The sequence below is a fragment of the Squalius cephalus genome (genome assembly GCF_949319135.1).
Source record: "Squalius cephalus genome assembly, chromosome: 23".
In the NCBI taxonomy this organism is placed as follows: Eukaryota; Metazoa; Chordata; class Actinopteri; order Cypriniformes; family Leuciscidae; genus Squalius; species Squalius cephalus.
The window spans coordinates 4,768,670-4,789,712 of NC_137144.1; the positions used below are offsets into that span (position 1 = coordinate 4,768,670).

General features: G+C 43.5%; 1 protein-coding gene across 4 annotated transcripts; it reads right to left on the reverse strand.

The window, feature by feature from the left end:
* Positions 1 to 856: 856 nt before the first annotated feature.
* Positions 857 to 14,230, reverse strand: dbndd1 (dysbindin domain containing 1). Of its 4 annotated transcripts, none has more exons than XM_079859844.1 (5): positions 14,126 to 14,230; positions 11,568 to 11,717; positions 7,734 to 7,880; positions 6,563 to 6,700; positions 857 to 2,405 (listed from the first exon to the last, which is right to left on the reverse strand). In XM_079859844.1, the coding sequence occupies exons 2-5, from the start codon at positions 11,596 to 11,598 to the stop codon at positions 2,233 to 2,235; spliced, it is 489 nt and encodes a 162-aa protein (XP_079715970.1). In that variant the 5' UTR covers positions 11,599 to 11,717; positions 14,126 to 14,230; the 3' UTR covers positions 857 to 2,232. The 4 variants fall into 4 exon arrangements, with proteins under 4 accessions (XP_079715970.1, XP_079715969.1, XP_079715968.1 ...); XM_079859843.1 differs by having other exon boundaries at positions 857 to 2,417; XM_079859842.1 differs by lacking the exon at positions 14,126 to 14,230 and having other exon boundaries at positions 11,568 to 11,783.
* Between the last annotated feature and the right edge of the window lie 6,813 nt (positions 14,231 to 21,043).

The following is a 21,043-nucleotide window of genomic DNA, read 5'->3' on the forward strand; positions in this document are numbered from 1 at the left end:
CTTTGTACAGTAATAGATACAGTAAAGTATATCGGGGAAAGAAAGGGAGGAAAAACAGCCTGATCATTGACATTTTTCACATTTATTCCCGTTATATTTTTGCCCTCCTTGAATTGATTGTTAATGATTCTGGTAGTTAATACATTTCTTCTCCGATGTGACCCTGTGTACAGATCATGCTTGACATCATTGAACCCTGTAATAACCCTGGTAACATATACAGTACAGATTTTGTTTGCACAACAAACTTTTATTCTTTAGGATTTGTATTTGAACCGCCCACCCGATAGCTTTCTTCTCTTTAAGGATTATATGTGAATCAGGTATATTTTAAGACACACTTTCTTGTTGTGCACCGGTGATCACACATGATGTCTTTGTTAAATTGTTAATAAATGACATTTAATGACACAGAGCCGTTAAAAAACATATTGCTGAAAGATTATTCACCCTTACGTCCATTCTAATGCAACTTTTGCAATTGCTATACTCAATAAGTTAGGCCAGAAACATAATCTACGCAAGTATGCGAACTGAATTCTTGTGTGGTTCTGTTGTACATAATGTGCGTTCTTGTTACTGTGGCTGTGACAAACCTCAGTACTCAATGGGGAGATGGTTACCTTCACAAAGTTGGTCAAAATTAAAATAACATGTTCAACATTATTCTCCTAAACTGCATCACCATGATTCTCAACCTTTTGGATGAGGTCGTACTTCTGACCTATTCAGCTGGAGTGTACTAATGATCTTGAATTAGGTGTGTTTGTTGGGGAAGAGTTTGGAAATCTGTACTGTGGGTGTGACAGGGTTGGGAAACACTGCCATTTTGTATGCCTCTCTTATCTTGTTATGAGAGAGTTGCATGAGCTGAGGTGCGCTCCAGTTCACCTAAGCCGTGTTCAATGCTCCCTATTGGGCTTAGCGTAAAATACTGGACACTTGGTTTATGCTAAAACCCAACCCAAACCGCCTTGCGGCAATGTTGAGGATGCGACACATAATTGTGCTGCAATATGAACTGCGTTTTGACAAATTTTGAAACCGAATGTTGCATGAATTGAGTTGACGTAGCTCGAAGTGTCTGTGTTCATGTACTTGCGTAGGGCATGTTTTAGGCCTTAAGGTCCTTGCACACGGAGTCTGAAATTTTCGTATTTGTAATCCTAAAAAATCGTCACGCACAGAAACCTTGCACACTGAGTCCGATGCGTATGAATTAATCTGTAGCGGGGGAAAAGAAATCGCAATACAATACAAAATGGAGTCTTCAAGCAGTGAGGATGATTTTGTTGTCCTCTCGCTTCAGAGGGAACAAAGAGGAAATATTGGGTCCATCCAATCCTGAGAGGAAGGAGAGTTCGCTGCGGGATTATCCCGAGCGATTGAAAGTTCACTTCAGGATGTCAGCGGCTCAATTTGATGCTTTGCTAGCGATACTGGAGCCACATATTAAAAACAAGATCACCAATTTCCATCATTGATCCTGAACAGTTCTGAATTTTAGCGTTCGCTTGTACGGTGGCTCTGAATTGTCAAAACACCTCTCAAAATGCTTGCTACGGATCCGAAAAACGCAGAAAATTAAACCCGATCCACATTCTTTTATGACGGACGAAAGTTTCGGAGGCAGTGTGTAAACGTGATTGACACAACATGAGGTCTTATTTTTTTAACGTACGAGAATTTCGGACTCGGTGTGCAATGACCTTTAGGCATGAAATGTTGTATTCACTTTGTTTCTGGGTCTCCCATTTTCATGCAGAATCTCCTCGAAGGACACTTCTGTCCTGAACTTCTCCGTAGGCTCGTCACAGTTGCTGCCTCAACACATTGCTCTGGTCCTTAAACAGTTCCTTGAAGAGTCAAATCACTGTGGAATTCCTCAGTTGCTCCTTGAATTCATGGTGTGGTCCATAATGCTACATCTTGCTTCAAGTTCTCCATATGCAGTAGTCACATGGAGAAGACTGAAAGTGACTAGGTCCCAAAGAGGCGTCCCAAAATCCTGGTCGGATGAAGTCTGTTCCATCTTGAGGAAGAGTCTACACTTATCCCAGCTAATCGGAGCTGTCTTCTCGCCCATAATGGACGAAGGGATTGCATTATCTTTAAGTGGGATCACCATGTCCTTTGATCCCTAAGGTTCCCCGTCTCCTTGTTTGACAAGGAACCTCCCCTCTCCAGACAAGGGCTTAGTTTCCTCCCCAAGCCCCTGTAGCCGGCCCTGGCTCAAGGCTGCTGGGATTGAGAGCGCTCTATCTTCAGCATTGGCTCTGTGTTCTCGGAGTCGCTGTGGTGCTTTCGATCTCTCGGCTGCTGATCCCCTTTTCCCCCGCGGGTCCAGGAGGGCGAGCGGACGTACCCGCTGTGGGGAAATCTTGGTAACGGTGGCTGATGGCGATCTGTGGGGCGAACTTACAAAACCAACCAATGAAAAACAAATCATAGCCAGTAACAACAATAAGGCTATCGTTCTGTTCCAAAACCTAGTGTAATGCCTGCCTAGATGGTATTTTAAGGGACCATATAACATGAAGACTCTTCATGAACAGGTTGGCAGGAAGGTTGAGAACAAGGGTTCATGGAGATCTAACAACCTGCAGAGTTTACTTTCAACCAACACACCTGTCTGTGATTTATCATGTGCTTCTGAAGATCTTAATTAGCTGGTTAAAATGTGTTTAATCAAGGTTGGAGCTGAACTTTGCTGTAAGGTTGATCTCCAGCAACAAGATTGGGAACTTCTGGTTTAGAAGTTGTCTTCTAAGTTGCCTTTTTTTGGCCTAATATTTAAGTACTTTACACAAGAATTTCAATCCACCTCTTGACGTGTTTGTGTGTTTGCACTGATTTGACTTCCATAGGAAAAGCATTAGTACTGGGGTAGCAACCCTGCTTCTGTAGGGCTACCATCCTGCAGAGTTTAATCCCAACCGTGAGCAAACACACCTGAACCAGCTAATCAAGGTGTTCAGGATTTCTACAGGCAGGTGTGTTGAGCAGGGTGGGCTATCCCTGCATTAGTGGGTGGTTTTAGGCACCCTTTCCTGGAAGACCACTGTCCAGTTTCATTCCAACCCCAAATTAAATACCTGAACCAGCTAGTCAAGGTATTGAGGATCACTAGAAACGTCCAAGCAAGTCTGTTCAGGGCAGGTTGGAGCTGAACTTTGCAGGACGTTGACCCTCCAGTAGCAGGATTGAACACGCCTGGTTTTAGGGAAAGGACATACGTAACATTTTCGTTTTAATTTAAAGGGGTGGTTCAGGATTTTGGACATCGGACCTCATTTCCAAGTTAGCCTGGGTGTTATTTATCAGTGGAGACCGTTTTCAACATTTTTCATCCAGTCCTTCCAGTTGCATAGTTCGCCGGTGCTAGGCTAGCGCGATTAAAAACAGTTTTACCCACTACACAGTACACCAAAAGCAAATAAATTATAACGCCAGACTATTGATGTAAATGTCTGTTGAGAGAATAATGTTAGAAATCGAACTACTCTTGCAACTCAGTGATCGCATTAGTTTCTCAGCAGCGGTGGAATTTTACTTTGCTCCGATTTACTAATCGCCGAAAAGTAAACGCAGAACAGAAGCGCACTACAGTCGGGACGTCTAGCTAGCTAGTAGTAACCTTGAACAACGATATTGAAACATTCGATTGTAAACTAAGGAATTTAGAAATTGTAAAAAACAAAAACAAATAGATGGTCACCAAAAAGTTTCCACAAATTTCCATTGAGAGATCCAGAAAGGAACCAACTGTGGCTTCTTGCTGCTGGCTTGGACAACGAGACACCGGCAGAGACTAAAGTTGCGAATTTGTAGTGATCATTTTGCGTGATTGTCATGTGGAACGGCTCTCTCGGTTGCCTAGGTAATCAATATCACTCCGCCGCTGCTGTAGACTGTGCTAATAAATACAGGGAACAAAGTATAACTATTGCAATGCGATGAAAGGGTAGTTTGATTTCTAACATTATTCTCTCAACAGACATTTACATCGATAGTCTGGCGTTATAATTTATTTGCTTTTGGTGTACTGTGGAGTGGGTAAAACTGTTTTAATGGCAGGCTAACAGATCCCGTTGACTCACCCAGGCTAACTTGGAAATGAGATCCAATGTCCAAAATCCTGAACCACCCCTTTAATGAAATGTCTTTGTCTTGTTGTGTACAACTCGAAAGGTTAATGGCATAATTGAAACAGTTTGACCTGTTGACAATGGTGTCAAGAGTAGCGGTGTGAGTGGTCAGTCAGAGAGGTCTTTAAACCAGTACTAATGACGTCCCAGATTGCTGCCTAGAACGCAAAGCAGCTCACTAGGTTTTGGAATAGAGTTCATATGATTCATATCTGTTTTACTTCTCACAGAAAGTGCAGTAACAAATTTGCAGTAACAAAGCAACCATTTTCAATGAGAGCTGGTAATCTGAGGCGACATGAGCGACAGACACTGTTGGTGTTCAGTTAAAGCTCACTTCTGAGTAGAGTGATGCAGGTTTGACGTCAGTTTGTTGGCCAATCGGCAGTTCGCATCACGCTGGCTCCCTCGAGGAAAAGCCAATAGGATATTTCCAAAGGCTTTTGGATTATCTCTAAAAACAAGCTCTGTGATCAACTTAAGTTTATGATACTTGCACGTTTTGTCCATCAAGATAATTATCACAGAAGAACACACCTTTTATGAATTTTGAAGCCTAAATGCAGTCGCCAGAAGTAAAAAGCGAAAGGTAGGCTATAAACGAACTACACCACAGTCCCACGAATTCAACGTCACCATCACTAAGCTCCCAACAACTCTTTCAGTTTTTATCTAAAAACATTTGCACAATTTGCACATTTTCACAATAAAAACAGCACAATTATAAGCATAAGGATGCTGTAAAAGCGGACTGAGTTTTACCTGTTCGGTGTGATGATGTTTAATCTCCTCGACAGACTCTGTAGTCCAACCTCTTTTTTCATAATCACGAGTGGGGCAGTACTGATGTATGTTATGTCATAGAATAAAGCGTGGAAGTGTCTTGAGCTTGTGTTCACCACAGACATTATTTCAGCAATTTAACCAAAAACCCATTGACTTCGGGACGATGGAACTAGAAGTGCTAAAATGCGTTTTGGCCTATGAAGTTATGTCATACCTGCACCAATCTATATAGTTGTAAACAACAGTTAATCCAGAATACCTACTAACAACCAAAAGTAAAAACATTAGATGACCTTTGGTTTATTCGCTGTCATCGTGAGCACCTCTCGGCGTCCATTTTAAGCTCTGCCAAATTGGGCCAAGACAAATGTTATTCACATAACTTGGAGAAAATATAAGGTAATTTAAAGTAATGCTTATATTGCTCAGAGCTGAGGATGCACTGACATTGCCTCATAGTTTAAATATTTAATATGTACACATTTGTGCACTTCAGCTCAGAACTTAATCAAATAATAATGTTCTCAGTGTAGAAATCCATGGAACCGACTGTACAAGTCACCAAGATTTCAACATTCTCTACTCAAAACGTTATCATCTGTTTTCTTTGTCTTGCTACACAGTGAACATTGTGTCGTAAACAATAGTGCTGCCAGAATGAGTCCTAAAACACAGAAACTAGTTAGCATTTTTGCACATCCGGTTCCCTTATCCCAAAGTCAATGGATTTTTGGTTAAATGCCTGAAATAAGGTCTGTGTTTAACACAAGCTCAAGAGGTTTTCAAATGTTGTTCTATGAAATAAAATACACCAGTAAAACCCCACTCTTGAAAATGTCTGTTGTTAACAAGAGGCTGAATGGGACTATTGTTGTGGACATTAAACGCCGTCACACCGAAAAGGCAACACTAGTGTGATTATACTGGCTCTCTGGCAAACTCTTCTAACTTGTAGATTTTAAATAAAGATTGAAATACCAGTCAGAAATGACACATCGTTTAAATAATGGTATAGTTCGTTTATAGTCTAACTTTAGCTTTTTACTTCTGGCCATTGTATTAAGGCTTCAAAAATCATAAACGTTGTGTTTATACTGTATGTGAAGATGATCTTTTATAAGTCCCCCTGTGGTGAAAATCAAGTTTTTAATGTTGTTTATGTGGTGCTTTTAATATGAATAAGTCAATTCATAAGTCGACACCATTGCTGAGTATTTTCTGAACCAAAGACAGTCTCAAAAACACGCTTTGAAATCGCTGGTGTTTCTGACGTCACAAACTACCTTGTAACCAATCAGATCAATGTGTGATCGTGAGTGAGTGAGAGAGTGAGTGGAGGCGGGGCTCATTTGCATATTCATATAACTGTGCATACTAAATGAGGCAAGGGTGTCGAGTTACATTCAAGATATTTTAAGGCATGACAGAGGATAAAACATTTAAATATGTCATTTAGGAGATCGGTCCTTGGCCAATGAAAGCTGCGATGGCTGATCGAGACTTGTGTGATGCGAACCTCCGGGTTTTGTCATCCCTGCATCACTCTATTTATCTTCTGAGGACTGGAATGATTTCGCTAAATAACTTCAAATCTGATATGGTAAATAAAGATCAGTGAGTTGACTCACTGGCAGGGGAGTCAGTGTGGTTCTCCTCGTCCGAGTCGGCGAACACCTCCCCGAGCTCCTGGTCAGACATGTCTGTGAGCTCCGTCAGGTCCAGGAGGTCAAAGTGCACCTCCAGAGACGACACACTGCTGAGAGGCTCTGAGATCGGGCACAAGACATCGACACTGAGGCCAGACCGCTGGTTCAGAGCAATCACACTGTATCGTTCTTCGCTCAGACGTGTGCACTACTGGATAGAGCTGCACGATTAATCGTTAAAAGATTGTGATCTCGATTCAAACACTCACGCAATCTCATTACTAAATGACTGTGATTCGGCTCTGTCTATTAAACCTTTGATAAAATCACACTAGAACATTCAGATCGGTGTTCTGATCCAGAGAGAGCCGTTGTCCTGAATAGATATGAAACAGCTTCACAAACTGTCTACAGTTTCACAGGATCATTATTTCTGTCTTACAATAATTCAAATTATCACAGAAGAACTGGGAGAAAAGTTTATAGTTCAGATTTAAACACTGATGTCTACAGTAGTGAGCAAAACAGAGCAAATCTCCTTTAGAAAATAACTTGACGCTTCAACGGTTAAATCATTACATCGTTACACCAGTAGGTGGAGACAAGTACTGTTAAAACATCTTTTTTTTGTCATTGAATCATTGAATCATTCATTCAAGAGATTCGTTCAAAAACGCTGATTCATTCAGTAATGAAACACGTGAAGTATTTATGAGTGAGTCATTGAATCATTCATGATTTTGAAAATAATTCAGATTAATTAAACATTTTAAACAGACTGCAGCAATTAACATTTTGTGCGAACCTCTAGTAAATTAGGTTATTTTGTTTAGTTGTTTGTATAGAATCGTGGAGGATTGAATCTCTGTTTGAAACAACAAACAAAAAAGATTGTGATTCTTCATTTTTCCAGAATCGTGCAGCTCTATTATTGGGTGAATGTAAATGTGTCTGGCTTATATTTCTCCCCCAAATCAAAATAAAATAAATTACTTTGAGACAATTTTTAAACCATTTATTAATCTAGGTCAATGTTAAGGTCTATTGTAGTGAAAATGCTGTGACATAGAAAACAATCTTAATGGTCTTAATCCTAATTCTTTCGATTAGGGGTAGAATATGACCCAGACGTGTCCTCGACAGGTTCACTCACGTCGTTTCTCTGTGATCAGCACCTGGCTGCCATGATGGGACGGGGTGCCAACATGCTCTCCTGAGGCATTGTGGGATGCCTCGCTGGTGAGACTGGCAGAGCTGGAGGACTTCAGAAGCTTCTGGAACTCTCGGTCTCTAAGTGGCTCTACAAGAAATCATAGAACATAGATTATACAACGGTTACCACACAATACAAATTAAAGCCAAATAATATGTATCAATGCAACTTTCATGAAGTAAAATCATTAAAAGCCTTCCTTCCGCTGGAAAAAATAGTCCCTAACCATGAACAGCAACAAAAGTTACATTATTTCACCATTAGATGGCGACAAAGATGAGTGAGTCAGTCAGTAGAGAAGACTTTTATTTTGAAAGGATTGAAAATTGTGATCACGGAGAAGCAAAACACGACTGACAAATGACTAGTGGGCATTCAAACAGATTTTTTTATTACGAATATAGGACTGACCTGGAGGAAAATGCTATGTCTCCTGTAAATGCAGGTAAACTCACTTACTCGATCTCTTTATACTCTACTCAATAGACCTTCTGTAGCCCCGCCCCTTTTCAGCGCTGCGCTCGTTGTCTTTTGTCTTCGGGTTTGTATTTCCACAGCGATCTTATCTTACGTGTTTATGAATGACCTGCCAGTTTTAAAATCTTTCAGGTCTACTGACATATGTTAAGACATCTGCTTTAAACATTACAACGCACGTGATAACTTTTGTTAACTCTACAATAAGTAAATCCACTTCACAAGCTAATTAGTTTCGACAGCAATGCCATAGAAATATCAGAGAATGTCTAATAAGGGGAGAACTTCCATTCTCAGTAAACTTCCGGCTTCTGAACTGGTTGCAGTTCCACTCTGGCTCCACATGAGGGCGCTCACAGGACGAGTGCAGAATGAATGGAGGTCTATGGCGCTATACCCCTCTAAATCCACTTTTCTCAGGATATAATTTTTTGTCTAGTAATTTGAATGTTGTATTCGAAAGGAGATGCAAAGAAATTACACATTGATGGGTGTTAGATTTTTTATAGTCACTTATTTGCTTTAAAAAGTCTTTTAAAATGTCAATGACGTCATACACATCATACGACCAGAGATACTGCTTTACGGCAATCCTTCAGTCACTTTGGTGCTTTCGCGCTCTGCACTCTTTTCTCTCGAGGCATCGACAACACAGCTGACACAGGGCTAGAAGAGTTTCTGTTTGTTTCTGGTCCCGCTTCGGATGCCACGATGCCATCAAGCGGTATCTCTGGTCGTAATCAGTCCTTCACTGACCAATCAGCGTTCATTAGCAGAATGCTAGCGTGTTATGGGCAACAACAACTCAACCTATAAGAAATCAAAAGGACATAAGTACTCGTTCATTCAACTTTCGACCTATAACCCGTGTTGAACTTGCAAAACCTACAATCAAATCTGAGATTTCTCAACGGCAATCGGGTGAAAGAGACACATTTAGCCGTCTCGCTCCATAGACTCCCATTCAGTCTGCACTCATGGGCGATCGCCCCCAGTAGAGCTCTGGTGGAACTACAACCACAATTCGGTACAATAGGACTTAATAGGGAGTGGCCAGGCTCTCCGTAGACGGGCTCTGGAAATATACAGAGTGACCTCAAAACCGGAAGTTTAAAGACAATATTCTAAAGATGCTGCGTGCTTGATTCTCTGGCACATAACGTCTATAAGCTTCAATGAATAATATCAATGAGAATACATGTTTGCGTTGCTAAGAGTGGTTGCTAGGGGTGTTGTGTAGTGATATATAGAACCGTTGTTTTATCGGGAATAAAACACAGCTATTGACCAATCAGAATCAGGGACTGGAACAAACCGCTTTATAATATACGGTAATTTATAATGTGTATTTTTTGCCCATTGCACAATATTAGTGTGTTCTGGGTGGTAACCAGGTCGTTGCGATGCAGTTGCAAGGGGTTCTGGGTACTCGTAAGCACATAAGTTGCCGGAGCATTGCTATGCGGTCGCTAGGGTGTTCCTCATGTCCCGTTCTCTAATGGGGTTTGCCAGCGGTTGCCAAAGCAGTGAAACAGAAGATGCTTGTGTTTCACTGACTGTTTGAAGAGCTTCCAACCATCTATTGATTTCTGGCGGCAGCAGTCAAAGCAGACAAGCATTTTAGACGGTTGAAGGCAGTTCAATTACACACATGGGACACGAAAACAAGTGGACGACTGGATCTATCTCTGTTTTTTTGGAACACAAACATTATACGCTAAATTTTTTTTTTGCTCTTAATACCATTTAATAAAAAAAAAAATATATATATATATAGAACTCACCCTAAAACTGACTATATCTCAATACATTATTATGCTTTTTCTGAACTGCGTGAAACGAGTCGTCAGTAATTCCCGTCTCACTTCCTGCTGAACTGCGTAGGTTTATTACTAATTTACATAATGTCACTCTATGGTCTTGATTGGCGGAACAGCGTCTCTTAGCTCCGCCCTCAAACACTGGAGTGTATCTGAGACTGGAAGAGTTTGGTTCGTGTTGTTCATGTGGAGAAGACGCTTTTTCTGCTGACAAAGCTAATCCACTTTGATGAGACTGATACGGTAAAACCCACGCCATTGTTACTGTTCGTATTACAAATTCAGATGTGATAATGAGCGTTTAGTTTCTGACCAATCAGAGCAGAGCAGTCTCTTAGAAAGGCGGGGTTTAGAGAGACGAACCGTTTAAGACACTGAGAAAAGAGCTGATTCTGCCATGTATAGTGTTTTTGGACCTTGGATGCATGTAAACCTATTGTTGGAGTCTCCAAAACATAATTAGGAACCTTTAATACGGCATATGAGGGTAATTAAGATAAACAGAAATACAAAGCATGTGTTCTTGTATTCCGCCTGTGGCATTGTGTGTGGTTTTGCGAGGCTCTTTTCCTGTAGTAGCAGCCGGGGCTGAGCTGACCGTGGACTCGCAGAACACCAGGGCAAAACCGGAAACTACATCAAGACATTTACATACAGGTCAGAATGCATGACTGATTGTGTTAGTTATTTCACATTATATTAATGTGAAAAAAAAATATTATAATAATCACACTACATTAACATTAAATTGACAGGCCTTGACTTTGTGAGAAGACGTGAGCAGAAAAAGATTACATCCAACCATATTTAACAGATTCATCAAATTCTCTGTGCATAAACTTTTTTTTATCAGACCCATAACATCCCACATGTGAAGAATCTATAATGTGATGGTATAGGGAGTTTTCCAGCTGCGCCTGTTCTCCGCAGTCTGCGGGTCATCCCTCCCTCACACACCTCTCATTAGCCCACACACACACACAGATCCCGCTGGCTGCTTCTCCTTCTGTGCGTGCCAGTCATGCAAATATTGGTGCAGGGATTGCTATACATTGGTTAATTCCAAAAGGCTCTCCATCTAAACCATACACACCGAAATGAGCTATATTTTTAACATCACCCAGTGGTACCCAAGTCCCATTGTCTCAAAGTAGCCGCTGCAAAGATGCAACTCAATGTCAAATTCTCAAAAAAAATGTGCATCCAAAAATCCCTCTCGCTCATGACCTTTCACGTTTACTCGCATTTGAGCAATAGTAATCGTATTGCTATAATTCATAAGCCTCCACCCTACATGCATCCAAGTTGCTGTGCCTTTTCCCATGTGCATGAATGCCAAGCACTACCGGCTTCTCTGACTGCCTGCTTTGTCTGAGCGCTGGAGAATAAAGGACATGGTGGCGGCTCGTACAGCGGGCTATTGAATGCAATGGGTGTGTGTGTGTTTAAATGCGTCTGAAGAAATGTTTGCTCTTACCTGCAGCACTAGAGTCTGCCTGAGCCTCCATTAAGTCTATTGTAGCAGCCGGTGCAATGCTGTTTGGCGTCGCAGCCAGGATTAGAGGGAGCGCCTCCTGTCTCGTGCACACTCTCGCTCTCTCTCTCTCTCTCTCTCTTTTCCCCACCCCTACATGCACAGTCACACATTCACTCCTATTGTCACTGCAGCGCGCACAACACTGACACATGAAGAGTCCCGCTGGAGAAACGCAGTCAGCCACTACACAACTGCATGACACACCAAAACGGGGAAGAGAGCGAGGGAAGGGTGCGCCCATAGACAATAAAAGGGGTTTACATACACTCCAAAAAAAAAATGCTAGGTTGTTTTAACCCAATTTTGGGTTAATTGGCCATTGGTTACATTTTTTTTATTAAATTTTTAACCCAATGTTTGAGTTTGTCCATATTTGACCCAAAATTGGGTTAAAACAACCCAGCATTTTTTAAAAGTGTAGAGAGGCAGAGGTGTACTGATCCAGAACAGGCTTGGAAATAAGATGAAGTGAGGAAAAAAAGAGGAATGTCTGAGTTTAGATTATAATTTGTTTTTGTTCATTCAATATATATATATATATATATTTTTTTTTTTTTTTTTTTTTTTGCATTGAAAGATTTTATGCATTGAACAGCCATTGGCTAATAGTTGTAGTAGTTGAAGACCAGAAAAATTGGCTGAGTACAGATGCTTAGTCCCATTAAAGTTGGTCCCACACATACCATACCATACATGGACCCATTAAAGTTCAGTCGGGTAGTAACAACTCCAGTACTCAAGGGGGCAATAAAGTTACTTTCAAATGTCTGTGCCGTAATTCAGGAAGCTAGCGCTATAAACATGGACTTTCTTTTGACGCTTTCCACTTAGTGATTCAAGAAACTAAGCTTTTCCAAGCTTTGAATCAATCGAACCAATTTCTTCGCAAAATGATTCACTGTTTCAAAGCGCTCGAATATCGTGTCAGTGCGGCGAAAAATCAGCCCAAACATGCAAAAAACACTTTTTTTTACATACTAATTGCTAGGGATGCACCGATATGAAAATTTTGGCTGATACCGATAACGGATAATTCTTTATATTTGAAAGTCGATAACCGATATATATTGGCCGATAAATCTGAATCCAAATATTTTTGTAATTTTTGAGAGCCTGATTACAAAAACAAAGGTTTCACCATTAAAAGCCATCTCCCAAACATACAATTATAATGTTCTTGTTATATTTTTTATGTAGCCTATATGACAGCACATAACTGTATTTTCCTTTTTTGAAGTGATTCCAATCATATTTCAAGCAATTCAAACCCATCTTGTTGAACAGTGCGCATCTGAAGCGTGTCGGCTGAAGGAAATAATCCATTATTTATCGGCTTTAATATATTGGCCAAATTTTCTTATCGGACCGATAACATTAAAAATGAACATATATCGTGCATCCCTAATTGAAAACGTTTTATTGAAGGTGTCAATCATTGCCCCCTAGTGGTGAACTATTGAAATTTCGACTGAAAATCATGTGACCTTGGCAGTTTGATACGTGCTCTGAATCACTGGTTCGAAACAGATTATTTGCAAAGGTTTAAAAAATGTTGGTCTCCACGCAGACAGTGTGCTCAGACATTGAGATGCATAACCCTTTTAATTCAGCTCAAAATATCTTACATTGGGTGTCGTTGCCGACCTCTTGTGGAGAAAATAATAATATAATATGATATCGCCTGGAAAGACTTCCCCTCGAATGGTCACGGTAGTTGGCCTAAAAGAGAAAACTGACCATTAAAGATGGTTTACGCCAACAATCGCCCCCTTGTGGCAATGCTGAAAATGCAACATGAGCTTGTGCTCTGACACATTTCAGAATGGGACAATGCAAAAACTAACGTAGCTATACACGTTATCATACATGTAACGGAACAGCTGCGGTGATGAAATGCTGGCTGTATGTATACTGGCCTAATCCTCCGGTCAGAGAAGACGCAGCAACTTCTTTCATTTAGATGAATTTATTGGTATTTTACAACTCTACAGGGCACTGTAATATGTGTATGTGTGGTTTGTGATGCCTGCAGAAAATAACAACAGTAAAATAATATTAATACTAATTAAAGTTCAGTGGCATCAATGGTAATAATGATAAAATAACATGAATTACAACAGATATGAACAGTGTGTAATACTGCAAATCGCCACTAGGGGTCAGTGTAGGATCATTAAACAACACCACAGCTTCGCGCCACGGGTAGGTCACGTGACCAAGCTAAACTGAAAAAAACCCTGTCAACTACCGATCTGTAATTTGACACATTAACGTCAAAATAATAACGACCTCAATAAACAAAGCTACACAGCTAAATAAACAGTAGAATAAGGAAATAAAATGTGAGGTAATTAACTACATGTCGGGCCGTCTGTTTCACGGGGCTCAGCAACACATGCTAAATAGGAAGTTAACAAATAAACATATTACCCCGGTAATATTAATAGATCGCGCCACATTCCAATATATAAACAACATCTACTCATCATGTAACTTACATCATCACCGACGCACACTGTTGTACAAAGTAATAATGAAGACCACGGACTGTCGGTGGAAGGCCAACTATTGACTACACAGGAAAATTTCCCCGAACACACTGCGCATGCGCAAACAGTCCCTCAGACTCTGTATGAAGCAGCTTGCTGTGACGTGACCTCCTCACAGCAGGGAATTCACAACAGCCGCCCCCACATTCATGTATGAATGTGTAGAAGAAGTACAAGTCCCTGCTGTTGTTAAAGGTCCCTGTTGCACACGTGGTCCTCTGGCATTTTGGGGAGAGGTACTAACTTGGTAACCGGACGAGTGTAAACTGCCCCCTTGATTTTGACATCCGCTGAACGAACTGTCCCATCTCCACTGGGATAAAGTTTAATGACCTTTCCTATGGGCCAAAGTGCCCTAGGAAGCTGGGAATCTACTACCATAACCACTTGGTCTGCAGTGAGGGCAACAGTAGGGGTCCTCCACTTATGGCGGCGCTGAAGGTCAGGAAGGTACTGGTGGGTGAATTGGCTCCAGAACCGGTCTGCCAGGATTTGGCTATGTCTCCAACGGCGGTGGCCTAGAAGATCACTGGAACCATATGCAGCCTGTGGAAGCGATGCGTCGTGCCGCCCCATCAGCAGCAAGTTAGGCGTTATAGGATCGGGGTCAGCCAGGTCGGAAGAGGAGTATCCCAAAGGCTTTGAATTAAGTATGCCCTCTACTTCCACGAGGACAGTCGCCAACACCTCCTCTGATACGACTTGATCCCGCAACACAACTTGGAGGGAAGCTTTCACTGACCTTACTTCCCTCTCCCACGCGCCACCGAAATGGGGTGAAAGAGGAGGATTGAATTTGAATGTTATGCTTTGGTCGGCCAACTGTTGCTTCAATGTGGGATCGAGATCTTCCAGTGATTCTTTGAGCTCTCTGTCTCCCCCCCGGAAGTTGGTACCTCGGTCACATAAGATCTCGTATGGCTTGCCTCGTCTTGAGATGAATCGGCGCAAGGCCAGTAAGAACGAGTCTGTGTCCATGTGTGGCAACAGATCCAGGTGGACACATCTTGAAGTAAGACATTTAAATATAATGCCCCACCGTTTCTCGTGCCTTCTTCCGATTTTCACTGTATAAGGCCCAAAACAGTCGACTCCGGTGGACCAGAACGGGGGTTTGTTGATCCGGAGCCGCGCAGCAGGCAGATCGGCCATCATTGGTGTTACTGGGTTGCTCCGCCACAAACAGCATTCTGCACAGTGTTTCTGGTGTTTCTTAATTACCTGTCGACCACGTAAGATCCAGTAATTTCTCCGGATCTCAGCAAAAGTTCTCTCAGTACCAGCGTGGTGCAGACGGTTGTCGTAATCCTTTACCAACAGCTGTGTGATCGGATGCTCAGGGCTGATGACTACAGGGTGAAGACTGCCTTCAATCAGATTCTCTGCTTTGCGTAGTCGACCACCAACCCGAATGAGGCCTAATGCTTGGTCGTATTCAGGGCTTAGAGCACTTAAACGGCTGCCTGAATGGACTGGTTTGCCCTGTTTAAGTGCCTTTAATTCTTCCGGGAAACTATCGGATTGTATCCTTCTTAGCAGAGTAGTCTCCATCTCAATACGGTCGACGGCAGACATAGCTGGAGCAGCCGCCCCATGAAGGAACTGATATGTAGCCTGCAGTAGTTCAGTCCATGTATCATATTTAGCAGGATCGGGCTCATCACTGCTGATAGTCGACATGTGGCCACAGAAGGTTTGAGCTCTCAACTCATCTGGTTCCTCTATGTGCACTGAGGGGTTCACTGGCCAGTGATCTGAGGACTGATACAAGAATGAAGGCCCCTGACTCCAACAGTTTGGCTGGGACAATTCAAGGAGAGTCTTCCCGCGAGTGATATCATCAGCGGGGTTCAAGTCCGTGTTAATGTATCTCCATGACCCGGGCTTGGTAAGATCAAGTATCTCAGTAACTCTTGTACCAACGAATACTTTGTACTGGTTGGACTCTGACTGTATCCAGCTCAGTACGGTTGTTGAATCTGACCACAGCACTACGGATTGGATGGACAAAGTCAGTTCGGTCTGGAGCACTTTGGCCAGCTGGGCTCCAATGAGTGCAGCACATAATTCCAGTCGCGGCATCGTCTGTTGTCGTTTGGGTGCAACCCGCGACCTGGCCATAATGAATGACACAGTGATGCGTTCCTCTGGATCCTCCACTCGCAGGTAGGCGACTGATCCGTACGCCTTCTCCGAGGCATCACAAAAAATGTGAATCTGCCTCACTGATGAATCATTGTCAGCAGCTTCTGGAACATAACAACGGGGAAGAACTATGCTCTGCAATTGAGAGAGCTCACCTTCCCAGGCCTGCCACACTGGAAGTAACTCATCTGCAATAGGCTCGTCCCACTGTCTTTCTGTAGCCCACAAAGCCTGAACCAGGACTTTAGCACGGGTAGTGAAGGGGATTATGTATCCGAGCGGGTCGTATTGTGAGGCAAGTACCCTATATACATTTCTCATGGTGGGCTGTTTAGGCGTCACAGGCTGACATTTATAACCCAGTGTGTCTGTCATGCAATGCCAAACCAGGCCGAGAGTGGACTCCCTCGGGTCATCTCCTTCAGCGGTTAGCCAAAGCTCAGATGTTGTTGATCGTGCCTCAGTTGGGAGGTGAGAGATTACCTCTGTCCTGTTGGATGCCCACTGCCTTATTTCAAATCCACCCTTCGCTAGGAGGGCTCTCAAGCGGTCGAGAAGATCCTTTGCCTGCTGTGGCGTGCGGAGCGATTTCAGGCAGTTATCCACATAGAACGAGGTAATTACCGTCTCCAGCAGGTCTTCGTTGCCGCTCTGGTGATCACGAACGTGACGCTGCACAGCGTATATGGCGCAGCACGGACTGCAAACCGTGCCAAATGGCAGGACACGCCACTCATAGATATCAGGTGACCTGTCTCTCTCCATGTCGCGCCAGAGGAAGCGGAGGAGTGGGCAGTCCTCAGGAAGGAGTCTGATCTGATGGAACATTGCCCGTATGTCTCCGCTGATAGCGACGGCATGTTCTCGAAACCTGAGCAGAACTCCTAATAGTGACGGTCCAAGGGAAGGCCCTGGTAGCAGGTCATCATTCAGAGCACTCTCCTGGTAGCGAAAGGAGCAGTTAAATACCACCCTTGCCTTTCCGTTATGATGTACTAAGTGGTGTGGAATGTACCAGGATTCGGCAGAGCGACTGGCCTCCTCACTGGTGATCCGCTCAGCATATCCCGCCTCCACTAGCTTGTGTATTTCCTGGTTGTAAACTTTAGCAAACTCAGGATTGGTAGATAGACGGCGTTCTGTAGAGCGAAGGAGGGGCATCACAGCAACAGGTGATGCGCAGGGCAGAGCTACTTTCCTCTTCCGAAGGAGGGGCGTTGCGTATCTTAAGACACCATCCACTATTACAGTGGTGCTCTTCTCATCAAGCATGGTGAGAGCTGCCTGGTCTTGCTTGGATCGCGTCACCTCCCTCTCGCTTTTATATGGCAAAATGTCAAGCTGCCACAAGCGTTGAACATCTTTGTGTAGGTTGGAGCAAGGTGTGTCAACTGACAGGTGAAGGAAGGAACTCTCACCGGGTGGATGTTGAAGAAAGTTAGTGGGTCCTTGCACTGCCCAGCCGAGTCGGGTGCAGACTGCTACTGGTGCTCCTATCGGTCCTGCACGTACTGAGTGGATCGGAGTTATTAAATGAGGATGGTCAGATCCAATCAGTAGCATTGGCTGCACCTTAGTGAATGTGTGTAGGGGGACTCCTTTCAGGTGGTTGTATTTCCTTGCTAATTTGTCACCTGGACATGACTGCTCAGCCAGCTGGAGTTCGGTTGCAGTGAAAGCTTGATTGATGGAGTGATAAGTACGTGGTTTTGTGTCAGCGGACACCTCAAATGACACTGCCATTCCCTGGAGCTGCAATACATCCTGTCTGATGGTCTTCAATTTGAGTGACTCCACTTCCCCGCTCAACCCAAGGTGTTTGACCGCAGCAGCCAGAATCACAGTGCGCTCAGAGCCGTCATCCAACACTGCATGTGTTTTTAGTGTTCTCTTGCCATGACGGAGCAGCACTGGTACCACTTTTAACATGACACGCCCTGAGTGGCTGGCGTGATCCAGATACACTGCATTTGTTGGGGTACTGACAGTGAGGATGTTTAGCTGCGGGTCTTGGGCCACAACTTCATGAAGTATCAGCAGGTGTTGTTTGTTGCACATGGAGCAGAGTTTCTTTAGGGTGCAGCTCTCTGGAGAGTGTCCACGCCCACATCTCCAACATTTTCCTTTGTCCTTTATCCAGGTGGCTTTCTCTTCAGTAGTAATTCTTTCAAACTCTGCACAGCCGTTGAGGTAATGATCCTGGGTGGTCCTACAATATGGACAATAGGGCTTAAAACGCTCCCTCCCTTTGTTTGTGGGCTGATCTTTCTTTGAACCCGACTGGAGGTTGGTCCTTTGTCGCTGTGGAGAGGTCTGCTGATGTCTGACTGTTGTAGAGTCACTGCTGAAGTAAACAGAGGCTGGTTTGACCCACTGTGATTTACTTGCTTTATTCTCTCTCAGTGTGATACGACTGGGGTCAGATGTGTTGGATTCTGCTGCACGTCGAGACACCTGGAGCACCTGAACCTTCATATCCAGCCATTCAGCGAGGTCGGGTAAGGTGTATGTCTGATCGCTCCCACTGCGGATGATGCCTCTTTTAATACAAAATTCGGCAAAGCTATCCCTGTAGTTACCAGGCAACTTACCAAGGAGGGTGTCTACGTGGGAGCCGCACTGCAGTTCAGACTGAGCAGGACCGTCCATGCGACTTAGCATCCCCACCAGAGTGTTTACAGCTGAAGAAAAATCTTCGAAAGCCTTTACGTCGCCAGGTTTCACGGGAGGAGAGCTCAATATGGTCTTTAATTCTCCCTGTACCAACTGTCTTGGCTGCCCATATCGATGCTGCAGAGCGTACATTGCACTGGAGTATGGTGTGGGGTCATGTATGTATCTCTTTGCCATTTGGTAGGCGCTAGGCAGTTTGAGATGATCAAGTAATACTTGGTATTTATAATCTTCAGTCAAATGTCGGTGTGGACCAAGTAAACTATCCAGTCCCCTTTTCAGCATGATGAAATCACTCTCCCTTCCAGAACTGAAGAGAGGCAGTTTGGGCTTTGGAATACCATATGAGGCTGCAATAGCCATTTCTGTCATGGTGAGTGTTGCAGGATTGTTGTAGGGAGAAATGTATCCTGGTGCTGTAGGTGAGGCAGCCCTTTGAGTAAGCTGTGGGTAGTGTGCAGCCGAATGAAGTCCAGACTGGTATAACTGTGATTGAACTTCAGGGAGATATCTGGTCTGTGGAAGTGAATAGGCTGCTCCTAGATCAGTAGGTGGCTGATAAGGAGGGATAGAACGGGATGGTGTTATTATCTCTGGTTGTTTGAGTGAAGCAGGTTGAAATCCAAGCTGTGGTCCAGGTTGAGGAGTGATCTGATGCTGGACATATCGAGGATAAGTCTGCTGTTGTACAGTTGTGAGTAAGGGCTGAGGTACACCTTGAGACTGTGTAGGTGCGTATGTCCGCAGGGCTGCATGCTGGTTTGGCAGATACACTGTCGAGGGTGTCTGTTGAGCTGGTTGGTGCCCTGACTGGACGTGCTGACCTGCATGCTGGACGGGCAGAAAAGGTGAATATGTTCGCTGAGTAAGCGGGGTGTGGTGAGCAGACTGAACTGCAGGCAGTTGTGGAAACTCTGGCACTGGTCCAGTTAGGGTAGCTGAATGGCGAGTAGACTCACTGAGGTCTAGTGGTTGTGCTGCTACCTGGACGGATGGCTGCAGAGATCTGGTAGCCTGAGTTGTTGAGCTGAGTTCTCCCTGCTGTATGGGCTGTGCTGTAAGTGGGTAAGGTTCACTGTTGTCTAAGAGCTGACAATAACCTTCATTAGCTGATTTCCAAATCATCCGATGATCCATGAGGGGTGATACTCTGGGCCATATCTCTTCACTGTGGTGAATATGAGGAAGGCTCGAGCTCCGGAGAGGATATGATAATTTGGATGGATGCTGTTGAGGGTGAACTTTACATTTAACACTGTCCATGGCTGACTGTAGTTGTTTCATCTGCCTAGTTATGTCTTTCATGCGGGCTTCCATCCCTTCCAGCATGAGATCTTCTGACCCAGTGCGCAGAATATGGTCTGGAGGCTCTTCCTCTTGCGCTTCTATCATTTGATGTGTGGCATCACGTCTATGCAAATTGCCAGGGTTATCAATGACAAAGTCGCGAAGGTGCCTGGGGAGTTGGTGAGACCGGCTTGGGCGGGACACAACTGAAGGTTGTTCATCTGTTTGGTTGCTGGAAGTTGCCATGGCGCAGTTATACACACACTCCGGCTCGAAGGACCACTTGTAACGGAACAGCTGCGGTGATGAAATGCTGGCTGTATGTATACTGGCCTAATCCTCCGGTCAGAGAAGACGCAGCAACTTCTTTCATTTAGATGAATTTATTGGTATTTTACAACTCTACAGGGCACTGTAATATGTGTATGTGTGGTTTGTGATGCCTGCAGAAAATAACAACAGTAAAATAATATTAATACTCAAGGGTGTAACTTTGGTTTGAGAAGTGGGGGGGACACAAAACGGGGGAACATTTTTTCTATTTGAATCCCATTTCCTGCATTTACATACATTTAGGGACTATGGTGATATAAAATAATTAATAATAATAATTTTGAAAATAATTAAGTTGATTATAATGATAAATTCTGCCAAAAAGAATAGTAGGCTACTAAACTATGTATAACAAAAAGATGTCTTACTTTTTTATTGTTCAATAGGGGCCGATTGCCAAGACGTGAGAGAATCATTTTATAAAGTCAA